General features: G+C 46.0%; 1 protein-coding gene across 33 annotated transcripts in view; it reads left to right on the forward strand.

The window, feature by feature from the left end:
- Positions 1–19,315, forward strand: part of FHIT (fragile histidine triad diadenosine triphosphatase) — a 1,561,686-nt gene that overhangs the window by 1,515,438 nt on the left and 26,933 nt on the right. For 28 of the 33 annotated variants that reach the window (XM_069560458.1, XM_069560461.1, XM_069560472.1 and 25 more), the window contains one exon: positions 14,726–14,832. The exons of the other annotated variants lie outside the window; for them this stretch is intronic. In XM_069560458.1, the coding sequence (XP_069416559.1) occupies positions 14,726–14,827 (102 nt within the window). In that variant the 3' untranslated portion in view covers positions 14,828–14,832. The remainder of the gene's footprint in view (positions 1–14,725; positions 14,833–19,315) is intronic. 33 annotated transcript variants of the gene reach the window in all.

Here is a 19,315-nt window from a genome sequence, read left to right on the forward strand (position 1 = left end):
CATGATGTGTCTAATTTTCTTGAGGAGATCTCTAGTCTTTGCCATTCTGTTGTTTTCCTCTATTTCTTTGCATTGATCACTGAGGAAGGCTTTCTTATCTATCCTTGCTATTCTTTGGAACTCTGCATTCAGATGCTTATAACTTTCCTTTTCTCCTTTGCTTTTCACTTCTCTTCTACTCACAGCTATTTGTAAGCCCTCCTCAGGCAGCCATTTTGCTTTTTTGCATTTCTTTTCCATGGGGATGGTCTTGATCCCTGTCTCTTGTACAATGTCACAAACCTCTGTCCATAGTTCATCAGCCACTCTGTCTATCAGATCTAGTCCTTTAAATCTATTTCTCACTTCCACTGTATAATCATAAGGGATTTGATTTAGGTCATACCTGTATGGTTTTCATTATAGGGGACTGGAATGCAAAAGTAGGAAGTCAAGAAACACCTGGAGTAACAGGCAAATTTGGCCTTGGAATAAGGAATGAAGCATGACAAAGGCTAATAGAGTTCTGCCAAGAGAACGCACTGGTCATAGCAAACACCCTCTTCCAACAACACAAGAGAAGACGCTACACATGGACATCACCAGACGGTCAACACCAAAATCAGACTGATTATATTCTTTGCAACCAAAGATGGAAAAGCTCTATACAGTCAGCAAAAATAAGACCGGTAGCTGACTGTGGCTCAGATCATGAACTCCTTGTTGCCAAATTCAGACTTCAATTGAAGAAAGTAGGGAAAACCAATAGATTCTATTTCTATTTTGTAAATAAGTTAATTTGTACCATTTTTTTAGATTCCACATATAAGCGACATCATATTTGTCTTTGTCATTCTTCATTTAGTACGACAATCTCTAGATCCATCCACGTTGCTGCAAATTGGTATTATTTTGTTCTTTTTTTTATTACTGAACAGCATTCCACTGTCAATATCTACCACGTCCTTCATCTAACTGCGTGATAGATCTATACCCCATACTTGCTCTCCTACACTAATCTGTCCATCACCCTGAATCATATGGTCGCACCCCTTCACTTCTTATTACATCGTTTTAGGCATCTCTCTGCATTCCTAAAGGACAACTTTAATATACTTTTATACTTTTAAATACTTTTAAGTTTATTAAAAAAGTATCATACTGCGTCTTATCTTTGGCAAATTACCTTTGTTCCTTAATAGTATGTTATGAAGCTTAGTCCCTATGGGCTAGTTGTCTCTATTCAGCAGTTATTTTGATCACTGAGCAATATTCCATCACATGAGTCTATCAAATTTTATTCACATACTTTCTGAATGGCAGTGGTCATGTCCAGGCTTTCACTGTTTTGATCAGAGCTACCTGGAAGACTCTTATGTATGTGGGCAAGAATTTCTCTCAAGTACACACGTGGGTACATGGTATTGCTGGATTTTGGGGAATCATGGATGTCAACTTTCGGAGACAATGGCAAACGGTTTTCCAAAGATGTTGCTCTGATCTGTTCTCTCACTGGTAATGCTGGAGCCCTCCTGAAGGTTTATATCCTCTCCCGTCCACCATATTGCCAGATTTAGGTATAGCTCTAAGTCGTCAGTACTTAGAAGTAATATCTGTACGGTAACTTGATCTTGTGTGGTGTGATTCTAAGAGCTGAAGTTAGGACTCACGAGTAGACGTTGCAAGGAGGGAGGTTTAGACTCAAGCTGAGGAAGAATGGTCTCCTAGCGCACCTGGTCAAGAGGGATCAGACTGTCAGAGGAGCAGTAAGCTGTCCATCCCCGGAACATGCAGCCGCGGGCATGCCCGCCCCTGGGACTCAATGTGGCTGAAGGGGTGTCACATGGGCGTGCAGACTGGAGAGCTTTAAAATGTGTTTCAAACCCTGATTCTAGCATCAGGCTGTTTTCAAATATTTGTTTCTGGACCTTTAAATAGATAACCTGAAAGTATAAGATGCTATTTTAAAGCATTTTGATCTTTTATCATTTAAAACCAACCAAATAAATTCCTTTAAACCCTTGAGCAGTACTGAGGTGAGATTAATTAAAAGATTAGGACTCTTGAAAGATTTTTATGTTTTTTTTTAACACATAAAGTTATAACTCCCAACAATAATATTTTCAGCTTTAATGGGAACATCAAAGATACTAATATTTTAAAATTAGGTCGTGTGTGTGTGTGTATCTGTGTGTGTATCTCTGTGTGTATCTGTGTGTGTGTGTCTGTGTCTCTGTGTGTATGTGTGTGCATATCTGTGTGTGTGTATCTCTGTGTGTCTCTGTGTGTATCTGTGTGTCTGTGTGTGTGTATCTGTGTGTCTCTCTCTCTGTGTGTCTCTGTGTGTGTCTCTGTGTGTCTCTGTGTATCTGTGTGTATCTGTGTGTGTCTCTGTGTGTGTGTATGTGTCTGCATGTATGTGTATGTGTCTCTGTGTGTGTCTCTCTGTGTGTGTATGTGTGTGTATCTCTCTGTGTGTATATCTCTGTGTGTCTCTGTGTGTGTGTCTCTGTGTATCTGTGTGTATCTGTGTGTGTGTGTGTCTGTGTGTATGTGTCTCTCTGTGTATGTGTCTCTGTGTGTGTGTCTCTGTGTGTGTGTCTGTGTGTGTGTCTCTGTGTGTGTATCTCTGTGTGTGTATCTCTGTGTGTCTGTGTGTATCTGTGTGTGTCTCTGTGTGTGTATCTGTGTGTGTATGTGTGTGTGTATCGCTGTGTGTATCTCTGTGTGTCTGTGTGTATCTGTGTGTGTGTCTCTGTGTGTGTCTCTGTGTGTGTGTGTCTCTGTGTGTGTCTCTGTGTGTGTGTGTCTCTGTCTGTATGTGTGTATCTGTGTGTGTCTCTGTGTGTGTGTATCTCTGTGTGTGTATCTCTGTGTGTATCTGTGTGTATCTGTGTGTGTGTCTATCTCTGTGTGTCTCTGTGTGTGTGTGTCTGTGTGTATCTCTGCGTGTGTGTGTATCTGTGTCTGTATCTGTGTGTATGTGCCAAGCCCAGGAGTTTTGTATATGTATGTGCATGTGTGTGGTGCCTATTGATTAGCTCAGTAATAAATAATCGCGAGATACACAAGAAGGACCTGAAAAGGGTGAAGATATCTCTTTTAGTCATACTTCAAAGTAGTCCCAAGCCTGGCATTGTGTTTTAATTTTTCACTCTGGTGAAGCTGTGTTTGTGTTTGCAGTCGCCTCATATCTCCATTGTCTGTGCTGATTTCTGAGTTACGGACACTTATAGAATGTAGAAAATGAACAAGTGAGCCCCCCATCTCAATTTCTTTCAAGTATTCTTTTTTTTTTAATGCATTTGAAATCCTCTGTGACAAAGATCTGTTGTCATGCCTGTTCGGCTTAGCATTTCAGCCACATCCAAGGCTTTATGTCTTCATTAAAGAAGGTTTTTAAATGAAATAGAGGCGTTTGGAGGAGGCTGGCTCCTCATTTGTTTGTGCAACACACACGGACCAGGTTCTTTGAAGGGCGCTGGAACCACTGCATGAGAAAGGAGTGGGTTCCTTAGTCACAGAGGGTAGGTGACTTCCAAGGGGTGCAGAGCAGCTTCAGAGGGTACAGCGGCAGACGACTGTCTTATAAAGAGAAAGAAGCATGAGCGATCCAGGAGAGTGGGGAGCACCCCCGAAATGTAGATTCTCCATTAGTCCCCTCTCACCTGCTAATGTGCAGTCTCGGGGCCGGGCGCCTGGCCGCTGGTGCTAGGGGGGTTCTTTCAGCTCTGCCGGACAGAGGCTGGGCGTTCGGAGAGGAGTTTCCGAGGTCAGCCTGCATCCTTGCTGTTCCCTGCTAGTCACCACTTACGCAAATAACTTCCATCTCACCTGCTTTTCCATGGAAGGTTTCCAGTTAGCAAGACCTGATGCTAACGGGAGGGGGCGAGCCTGTGAGCAGACATCAAGGCAGAAGCGGCACTGCCTGGGCTCAGAGGAGAGGCTGGCCACCCCTCCTTCACCTGTCCGCATCTGAACTTCCTGCGCCTTCACCCGATAACTACTCTTCTGAGGCTAGAAGAAGTAGGTGCTGAACAAGGGTGAGGGGACCAGTGAGTCACCCAGCCCCTCTCTCTCCCAGCACTTGTTCGGCTGGTCCCACAGGGAGGGACAATCCCTGCCTCTGTTACCCTCTCTTTGGGCACTTCCATACGTGGCTTCAGTCTTCGGCCTTCAGCCAGTTCAGAGACCATGCAGACACCTCTGGCCTTTCCTGGGGATCTATGATCACGCTCAGCCTCCCTGTCACCTCCTCCAGGCAGTCTTCCTCGATCACCCCATCACTCATGGTTCTAACAGCTTTGATTCCTTGCTATTTGCCTGCCTACTGTCATGGAATGTAAACCTCCTGAATGCTCACAGCCTTGCCCTGCCTGCTCACCAGTGCTGGCTCCATGTACCGTGCCAGCAAGTAGAAGACACAGTACTATTTGTTGAGTAATCGAATGAGTTCTATAGACAAATGAACTTCCAGTGTTTGAAAGATCCACAGTCCCTTCACCTAGCTCGGCTTCTCTGAATGGGTTTTATTTTGAGGTCCCAGTTACTGCCACCGGGTACACTGTGTTAAGCAGGATTCGGAGGCTGTGTGTATGGCGGTGTGGTTTTGGTTGTGTGTTGGCTTAGCTTGTGTGTTGTGTCCTGGCTCAGCACCCTCCTTGGGGATGGTTGTCTTGCCTAGACCTCGCTGCTGAAGGTTCTGTAAGGTGCCTTTGGAAAAAGAAGCCATACTGTAGCAGGAGCAAATACAGAATGAAGTGCTCAGGAGATTCAAACAAAACCAGAAACTAACCCCTTGCCTTTTCCCTTTCCTCATCCTGAGCACCTCAGGTTGACATCACTCTAGGAATAAGGGAGAACACTCCTGCTCAAACACCAATATCCTCAACACAGGGCGGGGTGGTGGGGAGACTTATAGAACATGACCGGCTGAGGAAATTGCTTTTTGAATAAATGCTTCCGTCTCCGCAGTTTGCTTCATCACAAACCTCCCATATAGAGGGCTTTTCATTTCTTGGTGAGCATGTTTCTAGAAACAGAAGGCCTGAGGCAATCAAACTGATAGACGTCTCTAGTCCCTGTGACTTGGCTAATTTCCTGCATTCCTGCACTCAGTCGTGTCTGACTCTTCGCAAGCCCGTGGACTGTAGCCTGCCAGCAGCTCCTCTGTCCGTGGGATTCTCCAGGCCAGAATACTGCAGTGGGTGGCCATTTCCTTCTCACAAAAAACCAGGAAAGCGCACACAGCACGGAGCTTGGGGTGAGGCCTTGGTGATTATTTACTGCAAACCGTGCCCCCTGGGAGACAACTCCCCCCAGGAGGAGGCCCCTCCGGGTGGCTCCTGACCCCAGCTCAGAGGCTGATCTCTGTCTGCGACTTTGGCTTTCTTTTGGACTGCTTTATCACCCATGCTTGCAACAGGGTTAAAGGAGTATTTCCAGAAATTTAGAGAGTCTTTCTTCAGTCTGTCTAAGCTGATGATTCTCAAATGTAGTGACCCCCTGTAGCAACCCCCATGCTCCATTGCAGCCCCGTCACTGAGTCCTGTTACTCAGTGGCCCTGATGTCACATTGTCAGGAAGCTCTAGACGGGCGGCCAGCTGCGATTCAGCGCGACAGATCCGGGTCAGCCACCCCTTCTCAGATGCCCACCTGGGGTTGGCCTCACTGCTCCTTCCCCTGACAGGAAGTGATCCCACTGATGCTTTCATCAAAATCAACTCTGCATAGGGCCTGGAGCCACAGCTGCTTTTTGCTGGGCTGTTCCTAACAAGCTTCTTATGGAAACCTGCAAACCGCAATGTCTTGCCAAGTAAAGTGACGGTGTGACGGTAGGTGGGTGTGCACTTTTGCAAACCGGAACTGCCTGTCTTGGTTAGTGCAGGTTTAGTGGGCACGAGGGGTGCTGTGAAGACCACTCACAGTTTAGTCGGTTGATGGTATCCCATCGCCAGTGTGATGCAGGCAGTCTCATTTGCTGCTTTGGTAATCAGCTTGACAACGTGATACTTTAATGTATAATTGGATAAGCAATTGGATTCTGTTATAGTACAGTGGTTTGGCATAATTATTTTCCACTGCTGTGATTTTCTAGTTCATAAATACTTTGGGGGGTTACAAATTCTTAAACGTCAACACTCTATACGCTTTAAAGTAGGATGCCATTAATTAATGTAATAGCTTATTTCAGCATTTTGGCCCCATTGGCAGCACTTAAGCAACTTTTGCTTTTACTCAAGCACGTTAACACTCAAGTCAAAGCTCCGGCAACTAATCAGATGACGAATGCTCCATCGATTACTAGAATTTCTCTCCAGAAAGAGCAAAGACCTAGGCTTTGAAACTCGGCAGTGAACAGAGGGAATCAGAGGCAATGTGGCTGCAGTTATCTAGCGTGTGGTCCACAGTTACAGGATCCCTCCCATTAAGAGACAAAAGGGATGAAATTAACGTAGTTTTGCACAAGTAGATATCTGAAGGATCTCAGGGTTCTAAGTACACGTGGCAGTAAGAGTTTGGTGACACAAGACCGATTTTTTTTTTTTTTTTTTTTTTTTGCCTCAAATGAAAGCAAGAGGTGATTCATTTGGGCACCAAGAAAGCCCAGAGCGGTGACGGTCTGCTCAATAGCCAGCACTGATTATTCAGTGTCTGCGCACTGACTCTGTGTGTGAGGGCTAGAGCGAGTGAAACAGCATCCGGATCTGCACTGTTACCTGGAGCCCGTCTGGATGGGGAGGGAAGCGTTCTTGGAGACCTCGGGGAGTGTATGCTTAGAGAGAGATGTGCAGAATCAGAGCGATGTTCGCGCTGGTTCCGAGCAGCCGTGAGCAGGGGAGCCAGGATCAATGTGCGCCTCACAGAGTGCCCAGAGGAAGGAAGCACCAGAGGGAAACGTCAATGTCCACGTGCAGGGAGAGGCCGGGCGTGCGCACTCTGCACACGCCGCCTCCTCACCGCTTCCTCCGGCTCCCGCCTTCCCTTCTCTGGCTGCTACGCTAGCTTGTCTCCCTCCACGGCCCCAGCCAGGCTACTCTCGATGAAAAGGTGCTCCGGTGCTTTTACTTCTCTGCTTCTACACCTTTAACGTCCTCTCATCGATCTCCCGGTGGCACAGACGGTAAACAATCCACCTGCATTGCAGGAGACCTGGGTTGGATCCCTGGGTCAGGAAGATCCCCTGGAGAAGGAAATGGCAACCCACTCCAGTACTCTCTCCTGGAGAACTCCATGGACAGAGGAGCCTGGCAGGCTACAGTCCATGGCGTTGCAAAGAATCGGACAGGACTGAGTGACTGGTATCACACCAAAAATAAAATCCACACCCCCCAGCCATTCCCACCAGCTGTAAAGGACCAGCTATCTCCTGCACTCACTCTTCTAGCCAGTTACCCAAATGCCAAGCTTCCTTTTCCCTCGAGGCTCTGCACTTGCTGTCTGCCCACCCTGTTGCTTCATGGACGTTGCATCATTGCTCATGTCTCAGCTGAAGCGTCACCTCTGCGTGAGACCTTGCTCCAAACCCCTTGCCCAAAGCTCCAGCACCCCTGCACATCACTATGCTCTGATTCTCCTCAGACCTCTTATACTATGATATCATTTGACTTCTAAGCATCTATCATTTTTTAAAAAACGCATTCTGATGCCTTCTGTGCAACTCAGTAGACACAGCCACCTCATGTGTCCAGTACGTGTTCTCAAAGGCCCAGGCTTCATGATTTTGAGCACGTCTCCCACCTCTGGACCATCTCCCGAGGTTAGTGCCATGTTTTATGGCATATTTCCCACGTTTTTACCTAATACGTTGTCTAAATCAACACATTTGTAACTTAAATTTAAAGGGAAATTTGAGATGACATCATAAATGGGAGATAAGCCTCAAATAAGTAAGATCCACACAAAGCAGTCTTGTATTCTAGCTAGAGGCTGGATGGCACCTCTCATTCTGGTAGAAGTCACACTGGTACCATCTTCAGGGCAAGCTGGTACCGACAGAAACTTAGATTACTCGGCAGACGGGAAGGTGATTGGGAATGGAGCACCTGTCTCAGTAGGGCTTCCCAGGTGGCGCTCAGTGGAAAATGCAGGAGATGTAAGAGACATGAGTTCGATCCCTGGGTTGGGAAGATCCTCTGGAGAAGGGAATGGCAACTACTCCAGGATTCTTGCCCGGGAAATCCCACGGACAGAGGAGCCTGGTGGGCTACAGTCCATGGGGCCACACAGAGTCGGACATGACTGAAGCAACCTAGCATGCGCATGCACACACATCTGTCTTGATAGGATACTAACCTGTGTGCAGCTCTGAACTGCAGGACTGGAGGCCGTCTTCTGGGCCACTGGGCTGCGGGTCCCATCTTTTAACAATGGAATGCTAAGGCCTCACAAAATGGCAACTGAGTGCATGATCTCTCAACCGCTTTGACAGATGGGTGAGCATGGCTAGGATGCCAGGGCAGGATTTGTCAGGAAGTAAAGAGCAGTGCAAGTGGATGGGGAAGCAGGCAATGGGCACAAGTTACAAGAGAGCTGGCCAATGCCTCCTGCATTTTCTGAAGCTATTCCCATTCCCCAAAGCAACTTTGTCCTTAGAATCCCATCACCATCTTTGAAGCCAGGGCAAATCCTGCTTTTTTTTAGAGTCAACTGTAGACCCTACCCCAGAAAGAATTCCTCTCTCCTTCATATATCCTGAAGCACTATGGGAGAACGTCTGGTCCAGTGTTTATACCATACTGACTTGGACTAAGTGATGTGTGTGTGAATCTCTCTGCCCTGTTGGGTGGCAAGATTCCAGCAGGCAAAGATTTTTGTCTCCTGCATCTTTATAACTCTCATAAGACCAAAAACAGTGCCTGGAATATATCTTGTGGTCAAGAAATGCTTGTTGTCTAAACTGAAAGCAGTAATAGAGAATCAGATCTAAAAAATAAGCAAAGATTTACTTCCCACTGAAATTATTTTCCTTGCAAGGTTTATATAAATATAAACACCTGTCTAAACAGAACCACCAACCATAAGAAATGGTTTCTCTGCTCTTCATATTGTTTTATAAAACAACAAGGAAAGATACTAATGAATTTTAGACCACCACCCAAGTTTGTATTCAGCCACTGGCTTCTTTAAGGAGTGGTTTTAAATTATTTGCTCTCTGAAGACACTTCTGCATTCTACTACAGATTAGTTCTAAATTCTGAGAAAACATTTAAATTATTGTGAATCATTCCTCCTACTGTATTCCATTATGGACCTATAAAGATGTCAATAGTCACGGCAGTTTGAGCATTACGTCAGGGAATTAATCACTGCCCCTCACGCCTCAGGAGAACACACTTAAAGGACAGGAAGCAGCCCAGTGTCAAAGTTGACACGTATCTGCACTTCAATCAGAAATCCTGTTAACACTACCTTCTCCAGAAATCATTTCAGGCAGATAAAGCAGGATGACTGCAGATACATTTTTTTTTTCTTGAACCTTTTTTCAAGTTGTATAGAAATAGAATTCACTTTGCATAGCCCTCACAGACTCCCCTCTGTAGAATGTGAATAAAGACTTTGGCTCAAGTTTCTGCAAACTTTGTTAACTTTGGCATGAGCCTTCCTCCAAAGAACCATGCTCTGAAAGAAGTTTCAAGTCTCGCTGTTGCATAAAGATAAGGGAAGGCATAGGTGTTACAGGAGCCTAGGTGCTGAGGGTATTGTATTCATCATTTGATGCTGTGGCACCGTTGCAGAGGGGCAAGAGGGGGAACTCTAGGACATTGAATCCAAGATGCTGTATTTGAAAGAAGTTAATTCAAACTGTTATTTTATGTACTAATAAGAAAAAAAAACATTGCCAATGAAATTATGTCAGACCATTGATGGTAGGGCATGCTGTGATTTCAAAGATGTTAAAATGTGAACCGTGCATCTGAGAACAGATGAACTTTGCCATTTAAACAGTGCTGGTAATTTCCTCTGCATTTCATGCAAAAATAATAATAAGCCCCAGAGTGCATAAAATGCTAGGCTTGAATCTGACCTTCCCTCGGACAGTCTTCTGTATCTTTTCCAGGATTCACAGCTAGGCAGTTTAGGGAACAACTGAAATAAAACCAAGCATTTCCTATTCCAAGTGTACCTTTCCAAGGGGTCTCTGAGACCCTGAGTTGCCAGATAAAATACATGAGCTGCCAGATAAAATACAGGATGTCCAGTTAAATTTGAATTTCAGATAAACTCTGAATATATTTTAGTATCAGTATGTCCCAAATAGTGCATGAGCTATACTGAAAACAAATTATCTGGATGCCCTGTACTTTTATTTGCTGAATCCGGCATCTATCTTCCCAGGGTAACTGTGACTGCATTTGACCTCCACATGCTTTCACTCCAGGGTCTTAACCTTTACCAGTCAGGAGCCTCCATTAATACTTCATTCCCTTCTTAACAACCACTCTGAGAGGAAGGGGTTATTGCCAGTATTTCACGACTGAAGGGGCTGAATTTCCTTCTCACACCTAAATGTCTCATTAGATGAGTTGGCTCAGTTTTAATTCTGATGATGACTGCTAATCCTTTCACATAGTAGTTAAGGTTTAAAAGATCAAGGTCCCTGGAAAACCATGAAGATAGTAAAGGCACTCTTATGCATAGAGACAACCTCTGTGGGTTGATCACTGGTCAGTGTCAGGGGACAGTGTATCCAGCCTATAACAACAACGACTACAATGATAGTAGCAGCAGCCGCAAACACCCAACACCCCTTACTATGTGTCATGCACATCAGCATAAAGACCTCTTCCCTACTTTTACGGAGGGGGAAGCTGAGGCAGAGAGAGGTCAGAGAGCTCGCACTTCTCATTGTTCATGTCTGGGCCTAAGCTCATCTTCTTGGAAAGCCCTTGCTGGATGTTCCTTAGGGTAATCACCACTCCCCACTGCCACCATCGCTCTTTATTCTAACAGTCTTGTTTCTTTCCTTGTGAAACTAAGTCACTTCTCAGAAGCCTTTCAGGCTAGGCGAGCCCCTCCCAGCACTGTTCTCAGGTGGTAATGCCCATCTCATCCGTAAGTAACTGTTTGGTGTTTGCCTTCCTCAGCTGGGTGGCGCATGAGGGCAGCAGAGGAGTCTGGGTAGGTGCATTCATGCGAGGGCTGTGCCCTGGCATTGCAAGAACACCATAAGTATCTGGTGGATGAATAAGTAGTCACTGCCTTTCCCTCTGGATGGTCTAAGCTAATCTGGAAAGTTCTTCTGAAGTGAAACCCCTCCATTAAAGCTCACGGGTACATGCATGCTCAGTCATGTCTGACTTTTTGCAGCCCCATGGACTATAACCCACGGGGTTCCTCTGTCCATGGGATTCTCAAGAATACTAGAATGGGTTGCCATCCCCTCCTCCACCACTGAAGGTCACTTGAGGCAAATAGTGCCTTTGGATGAGGCGCTGTTTAGAGTCATGATTCGGGCTTATCTGTTAGATAGCTAGGCAGTGGTTTCCAGCCAGCAGGCAGCTGGGCTGCTTGGGGAAACAGAACCTTACTCTGACCCACAGCACGATTCATTTCTAAGTCACCCAGGCAGCTCTTCCAGGACATGAGGCTTGCCCACCAGGCCTCTCCCAGGCTCCCTATTCCTGAAGACTCTACATGCATTCAAAAGCTCCCACACCAGACCAGCATCCTGATGTTGCTGGAAAAAGAGCCTTGTGGCTCAGACAATCCTTGGATAGAGAAAAAGGGCAGTTCCAGAACAGAGGTTGCCAAGGAAAGCCGCCATACTGTTGAGTCACAAGCAATGGGCTTAAAGGCCAATGTATAATATTCTTTCTGTAATATATATGAGTTCTATCTGTGCACAAAAACTTCTCCCAAACACACTGTTTCTTGACTGCAAGTGCACCTGAGAATTTCCTGAGAGGTTTGAAAACAGTCCCCACCGCTGCCCCCTTAGACCAATTAAACCTGAACCCCTGGGGCAGAGCCACCATCTGTAGTTTGTAAAGTTCTCTCTGTGATTCCTGTGGGCAGCCAGGGTTGAGCATGGCTGTTCTGAAGAAAGCCACATGCTTCCATCGGGGACTTTTAGGACTAGAAACCCCTAGGTTTTAAAAACCATATACCATAGAGCTTTGCAAATACCATTAGTTTTTGTTTTCCTTATTTCCTATTTCCCATAAACAACTTCTAAGCATTGGCATGGTGCTGCCATCTGGGAGGCATATGACAGCAACAGACGGTAGCCTGATAACCAAGGAGCCATTACCGTTTGCAGGCTCTAAATTATTTGGATTCATCTGGTGCGATCTGCCTTGATGAGGCCACTTAATGCTTGATTTCTCCGTCTTCCGACGGCAGTACCAGAAGTGGGGAGCCCATATTCTCTGGGCTTTGCGTTGTTCTCTGTCATCCTTCTGAAATAGTTACAAGATGGATTTATAACTGACCTAAAGCTAGTATCAAAATGAAAATTAGTTCTTGAGGAGAAAAATAGCAATCCCGTTTGACTCGCCTGTAGCCATTGCGTCATCTCTGCCTCTGCGAGGAAGGAAATGACTTCTTAATGTGGTTTTCTTCCACGAAGGGAAATTAAATCTATGTGGCAAAGTGTAAAACCAGCGTGCTGGCAGCCAGATATGGAGCAGAAGATCCATGACCCTCATAAACATTCGTGGCTGGGGTATATGCTAATGAACCTCATCTAGGCTCAAACTCACCCCACCAGCATCGAGGTCCCCTCACTGTTTTTCCTTCTGTATCAAAGTTGGCTCTGAAACAATGGGGACATTTCTCCATTTGCTGCAAGTTGCTGGGGTGGGGTCTCTGGGTTAGGGTGGGAGTGACTGGGGTCTTAGATTGCAAACTCCGCTATTTTAATTGTGCATCTTGCCCGAGTCGGTAAGAGTCTTTGTCGGAGGATCTAACCTCTGGGTCATGGTACCTAGGGGGCAGGAGCTGCAGAACTGTTGGCTTTTTGGTGGCGCTGCACTTCCTCAGGAGAGGTTTTAAAAAGGCAAAAACTGTGGGGAACACCCCCCAACACGACTGCTCCTAGCTGGGTGATCTCTGGTAGGTGACTGAACTTCCTCAGAGTTCAGTTTCATCCCTGGTAAGGAGGAGTCAGCATCACCGACTCAATGGACATGAGTTTGAGCAAGCTCCAGGAGTTGGTGATGGACAGGGAAGCCTGGCGTGCTGCAGTCCATGGGGTCGCAAAGAGTCAGACACGACTGAGTGACTGAACTGAACTGAAGGAGCGAGGTAGTGCCTGCCTCGTGTATCGGCTATTGTAAGAATGAAGTGAAATGATGCACGAGGAAATAATACATGAAGAGGAAGAAACAGCCCTTCGCATCATAAATACGAGCCATCATTGGTGCTGTGAAATAGCTGGCCCCAGTCTCCTCAGATGACTTACCATGAAATACCGCATTGTGCCTCCTGTGGAGAAATGTATACCCTCAGCATTTTACAGTGTCTACAGCTACAGACAGGAATAACAAATTTAGTTAATAAACCTAAACTGCATAGGAGATTAAGGGGGAATTGAGCTCTTCTAATGAAGAACATTCTGACAGCATCCCCTCTCTCTCTCTCTGATAGAACTGAAGTTTTATTCACTCACTATGTAAACCTGAGACATACACAAAATATATATTTTTTAATAAATACAGGTACATGAAGAGGATTTTAAAAGGGTTCTTTTGACTAAGAGCGAGTGTTTTTTGATACTTCCTTATTTAATTCCTTTCCTCAGTGGTTTTTGGTTTTTTTTGTTTGTTTGTTTTGGTTTTTTTTTTTACCATTTGCCGGTTTGAATCCTCTTTTAATGTACGTACTCTTATTTCTTCAGAATTCCCAGGTGACTCACTGGTAAAGAATCTAGGAAGATCCTCTGAGGTAGGAAATGGCAACCCACTCCAGTACTCTTGCCTGGAAAATCCAATGGACAGAGGACTCTGGTGGGCTGCAGTCCATGGGTGGCAAGAGAGTCAGACACAACTTAGCGACTACACAGCAGCAGCAACTCTTATTTCTTACTCATTGTGCGTGGCCCTTCTATTATCATCATCAATTAGCCTGGGCCATTTTGGTTCAGTGAGCAAAACTGCTCAGAGCTCATATAAGAGAGGCGAAGCTGAAGAGAAGGTAGGCTAACCACAGACGAGCTTGGGAAATGATCGTGGGAAGGTGGCCAACGCAGTGTCTTCAGGGGCTGGGAAGTAAAAAGAACGGATGATGCTGGCCGAGCATAGTTTTAGAAGGTGGTGGGGGTTTTGGTTAATGGCAGGATGCCCCCTCTGTGACCACCACTCCCAACCTCAGTGGATCATTACAAGGCTGTGAACTGCCCCCAGCGTAGCCTCATCTAGTTATTGTGTTACCCAAGTTAGAAATGTGGGGTTTTTACACAAAACCCTTCCCCATTTTCGGATTTCGGCAAGTAATTGTGCTTAGTCCCTCAGTCGTGTCCGACTCTCTGCGACCACATGGACTGTAGCCCACCAGGCTCCTCTGTCCATGGGATTCTCCAGGCAAGAATACTGGAGTGGGTTGCCATGCCCTTCTCCAGAGGATCTTCCCAACCCAGGGATCGAACCTGGGTCTCCTGCATTGCAGGGGGATTCTTAGGCAAGTAATACAATGAAAAGATAGGTGCCCCACCCGCTGATTTGGAAATGCTCTTCTGATGGCCCACAATAATTGTTCCAAAGGAAGATCCCACAGGAGTCTTTTTTTTTTTTTTCCTCTCCAAAGCTCGAGAAACACGACAGAGAGGATAAAGACTCCCCAGCCTTGTGGCGGTCAGAGGAGGAAATGGCGGCTGAGGCTGCAGCGCTGAGGGGCTACTTTCAGTGACGCAGGTAAGACTGCAGATTACTTCAACTTCGCGCAGACCCTCCTGGCGCCTCCCAGGAAAATGGGGCTCCTTGCCCAGCATGGGTCGGGGGCGGGGAAGCAGCCCCGCCTACTTCCTGTGGCACCAAGGTGGCTGCACAAACGTGAAAGCCGGAGTGCGGAGGACTCTGACCCTGGAGGCACTTATTCCAACCGTGGGGTCTCACTTCCACGCCACCTCTCTATGCGTCTCCCCTCTGTTCCTGTCCTTCCTGCCCAGGCCCCTGTCCTCTCCAGTCTAGTCTCTACAAAGCAACTGGAGATAGTCTCTAAGGCAAACCTCTTAAAAAAACTAAGAATTAAACTACCATATGACTCAGCCATCCCACTACGGGGCATAAGAGGGTGGGACAAATTGAGAGAGTAGCATTGAAGTATATGCATTCCCATGTGTAAATAGCTACTGAGAAGCTGCTATGTAACAGGTGCTCTGTGACAATCTAGAGCGGTGGGAGGGAGGTTCACGAGGGAAGGGACCATATGTATACCTATGACTAATTCATGTTGATGTATGGCAGAAACCATCACAATATTGTAAAGCAATTATTCCCCAATTAAGAAAAAAAAAAAAAAAGTCCAAACCCTCCCAGGAAGTCACACTGCCCTTAGGCTCCAGTCTCAGATTTCTGTTTCAAGCTTGCAGCTTAGAGCTTACAACCAGCTCAGCCATGCTCAGGCAGGCTCTGCTTTCACTAAGTCTCCTCTGGAGGCTCACAAGGTCAAGAATCCGCCTGCAATGCGGGAGACCTGGATTCAGCCCCTGGAGGAGGGCATGGCAACCCACTCCAGTATTCTGGCCTGGAGAATCCCATGGGCAGAGGAGCCTTGCGGGCTACAGCCATGGGGTCGCAAAAAGTTGGACATGACTGCTGGACATTACTGAGAGACTAAGCGCACACACACCTCTCCTGTTTGGTAAATTTTCTTTCTGTTTCCCTTCAGCTTTGGCTGTCAGGAAGATCAGGCCACAGGGAGAGAGAATTACCTCTTCACATTAATGATGTTTAACTACTGAGAGATCACAGATTTGAGACTGATAGAAAGCGATAGCTAATCTCCTTTTCACGTTTGTATGCAATGTTAAGGAGTTCAGGCATCTTCTGAAAGGTATCAATATTAATAAACAGTATTGGGGCCTACTTTGAGTAAAAGAATTACTCGTTATCTAAAATTCAAATTAAACTGGGTCTTTTATCTGACAACCCTGTTAATAAATCTCTGCAGCGATTATGGACCCCAAATAAAGAGCCTCTTCTCTACAGTTTTTCTGTTTTAGAACTGTCTGCTTCATCTGGTCTTGTGTAAATGTGTTTATATTATAAGCAGCTGAAGTAGATCAGGTACAAATTAAAAATGCAATTAGTGAACAAATATTGGTAGCAATTGCATTATATAAAATTCTATCAAGCACTTAATGAGCATGGTTTTTAGCTACAAAACATTGGTTGTGGTATTTTCATTTGGAGATGTAAGTCTGTTTTAGTTAGACCAGGAAATGCACATTTATTTTAAACTTTCTCCCTGCCACCCTCTTTTTAATATTCTAATTCCTTCAGTTCAGTCACTCAGGCGTGTCGGACTCTTTGCGACCCCATGAATCGCAGCACACCAGGCCTCCCTGTCCATCACCATCTCCCAGAGTTCACTCAGACTCACGTCCATCAAGTCCGTGATACCATCCAGCCATCTCATCCTCGGTCGTCCCCTTCTCCTCCTGCCCCCAATCCCTCCCAGCATCAGAGTCTTTTCCAATGAGTCAACTCTTCGCATGAGGTGGCCAAAGGACTCTAATTCCTTAGAGACCCAGTATCAAACACCCACCCCCTCACACCCCCAGGGATTGCTCACATCGCTGCTGCCTCCGGCCTTGTCAGCTCTGTGCCCAATTGCCTGAAGGGATATATCGTGGTGGGAGCAGAAGCTGACTTTTTAAAATTTTATTTATTTTAATTGGAGGATAATCACTTTACAATAAATGCTTTACAATATTGTGATGGTTTTTGCCATGCATCAATATGAATTGATATTTTATTCTTAATCTTTTCCACCGCTGTTCACCTTCTCATTTCTCCGTTTCTTCCCTTTTCTCCCCACCTTAGGACCAAGCTAGTTTGCCTAAGAACACAGGCCTATGGGCATGACTACAGACCTCTTTCTATTCCTCTTCTGCAGGCTCTGTGTCCTCTTCAGATGGTGTCACCACTGTCTAGGCTAAGTTTGTTTCCTTTTTTTTCCCTTTCTGGCTTTCTTATATAACAGGCACTTCTAGGGCAAGGTAGGAATGCTGCAGGCTCTTCCTGAGGCTTGCTCAGTTGTAGGATTCTGTCTTATAGTGTGTTTTCTAGACTGTTTAAGAGAATTTAAACTTCATACCTGAGTTTCTGGAATGCTTTGCTTTGTCAGCTTTTGCTTCTGTCTTGCCTTGGGGCCTAACATCGCCTGTCTTCCAGGTGAATCAACTTGCCTTGTAAGTCTTTTCAGAAAGATATTCCCTTTAACTTGTTACACCAACTATTGCCAGAGAGCCTGTGGGCTTCTGAATGAACTCACAGTAATCTCTCTCTTTAAGGATGTTGGCTACAGACCAAACAAATCACCTTTAGTTTTCCTAGCAACCAGATGTGGGAAGTGGAAATGGGAGGGAAGCCAAAGAGCACAGGATGAGTAACTTGGAGGCGAGGGACTAAACGCAGGCCTAGGATTTCACCACCTGGAGAAGGGAATGGCAAACCACTTCCATATTCTTGCCTCGAGAACCCCATGAACTGTATGAAAAAGCAAAAAGATATGACACCAGAAGGTGAGCCCCCTGGCTCGGGAGGTGTCCAGTATGCTACTGGGAAAAAGCAGAGCGACAGAGGGTGAGATGGTTTGGATGGCATCAGGGACTCAATGGACATGAGTTTGAGCAAGCTCCGGGAGATAGTGATGGACAGGGAGGCCTGGCGTGCTGCAGTCCATGGGGTCGCAAAGAGTCAGACACGACTGAGTGAGTGAGCAGCAACACAGATTTTGCCAAGGGCATCACCTCCTATATCGTATGAGAGAGAGACCAGGTATAGTTCTCTTTAGAGACAAAGGGGAAAGGAAATGTTCCTTTCAGGAAACCTGATCGTGGGGTTGGTTAACCCGGTTCTTTGATACCCACTCACCTCCCTTTTCAAAATGTATCGACGAACCAAATGTTTCTACAGTGTTAAGGGGTTCATGGAACTTTCTGAGGTTGGTTAATAAATAGGGCTGTCCTGCAAGACATGGACATACCTAGACTTCACACAGTATCTGAAATCCAGATATCTTTGGCCTCTCCAGGCTTTCCTGAAAATTCCTTCATCAGCAAGTCAATGTTGGGCAGAGCCAGTCTGAAGACCCTGGTGCTGCTCACTCTGCATGACCGCACACTTCACAGCACGTAGGGAGGCAGGGCTCAGCTCCGAAATGGATGATTACCACCACCATTACTGAGACTTGATAGACAACACAGGTTCTCTTATCCCTCCTTGCAGATGATGATGACAAGACTCAGTGATGCTAAGTGCTGTTGCAAGGTAAATGGCTAATAAGCGGTGGAGCTCAGATTTGCACCCAGACAGCCCCACCTCCAAGGGCTTTCCCTTCATCTCTTATTGTTCACCTTGCATAGAAGAGCCTGTGGCTCCAGTCAGCACTGCCACCCTCCCCCAGCTCTCCTGCACCTTCCAAGTTGTGTCTTCAGCCTCTTCCCCTGGTCTGCTGGCCTCCCTGGTTCCTCTGTGAGAGCGTCCCTCCCCTGCTGGACTTTCTTACCATTACTGTCAATCCCACCCACTCGGGTACCTGCCTCCCTGGTCATGCTGCAGCCAGGCCACAGGAACCCGAGTGGGCTGAACTTGCTTCAGCCCTAGTTGGCTGAACCAGCTACTTCACTCTGCTTGAAAGGTGTTCCACACTGACTCCTGCCTAGGCTGTCTTCGCTCTTTTCTCCACCATTTGACCACCTGCCTAAGTCATGGGACCTTGGGCATGTAAGTGTCTCACCAATTTCATTTCTTCCCATCTTGGCCTGCTTTTTTCAATCTTTTTGTACCACTTACTATTTACCTGATTCACTTTTAAAAATTCAGTTTATCTTAAACTTCCTATCTTAGCCACAAGAGAAATGAATATTACTTATTACTTATCATTAGAAGTATAAATATAAAAGAGAAATAGTGCTGATGAATTCCATCTCTGCACAGCTGCTTGCCTGGAGCTACCAGACTGAGGTTCTTTCTCTTTGTTAAGCTGAGAGGCTGGTCATCCTTAGAGAGGGTGGCACCAAACCAAGACTCTCCATTTGCACTAGTCAAAAGGATTTAAAAGAGAATTACCTACAGAGGGGTTTCATGTACATCAGCTAAAATGATCTTAGACCAGTGATGTCCCTCTTGGGAAAACAGCAGTAGAGGTCAGAGTACAAACCTGGACAAA

The sequence above is a fragment of the Ovis canadensis genome, chromosome 19, assembly GCF_042477335.2.
Source record: "Ovis canadensis isolate MfBH-ARS-UI-01 breed Bighorn chromosome 19, ARS-UI_OviCan_v2, whole genome shotgun sequence".
Classification (NCBI taxonomy): Eukaryota; Metazoa; Chordata; class Mammalia; order Artiodactyla; family Bovidae; genus Ovis; species Ovis canadensis.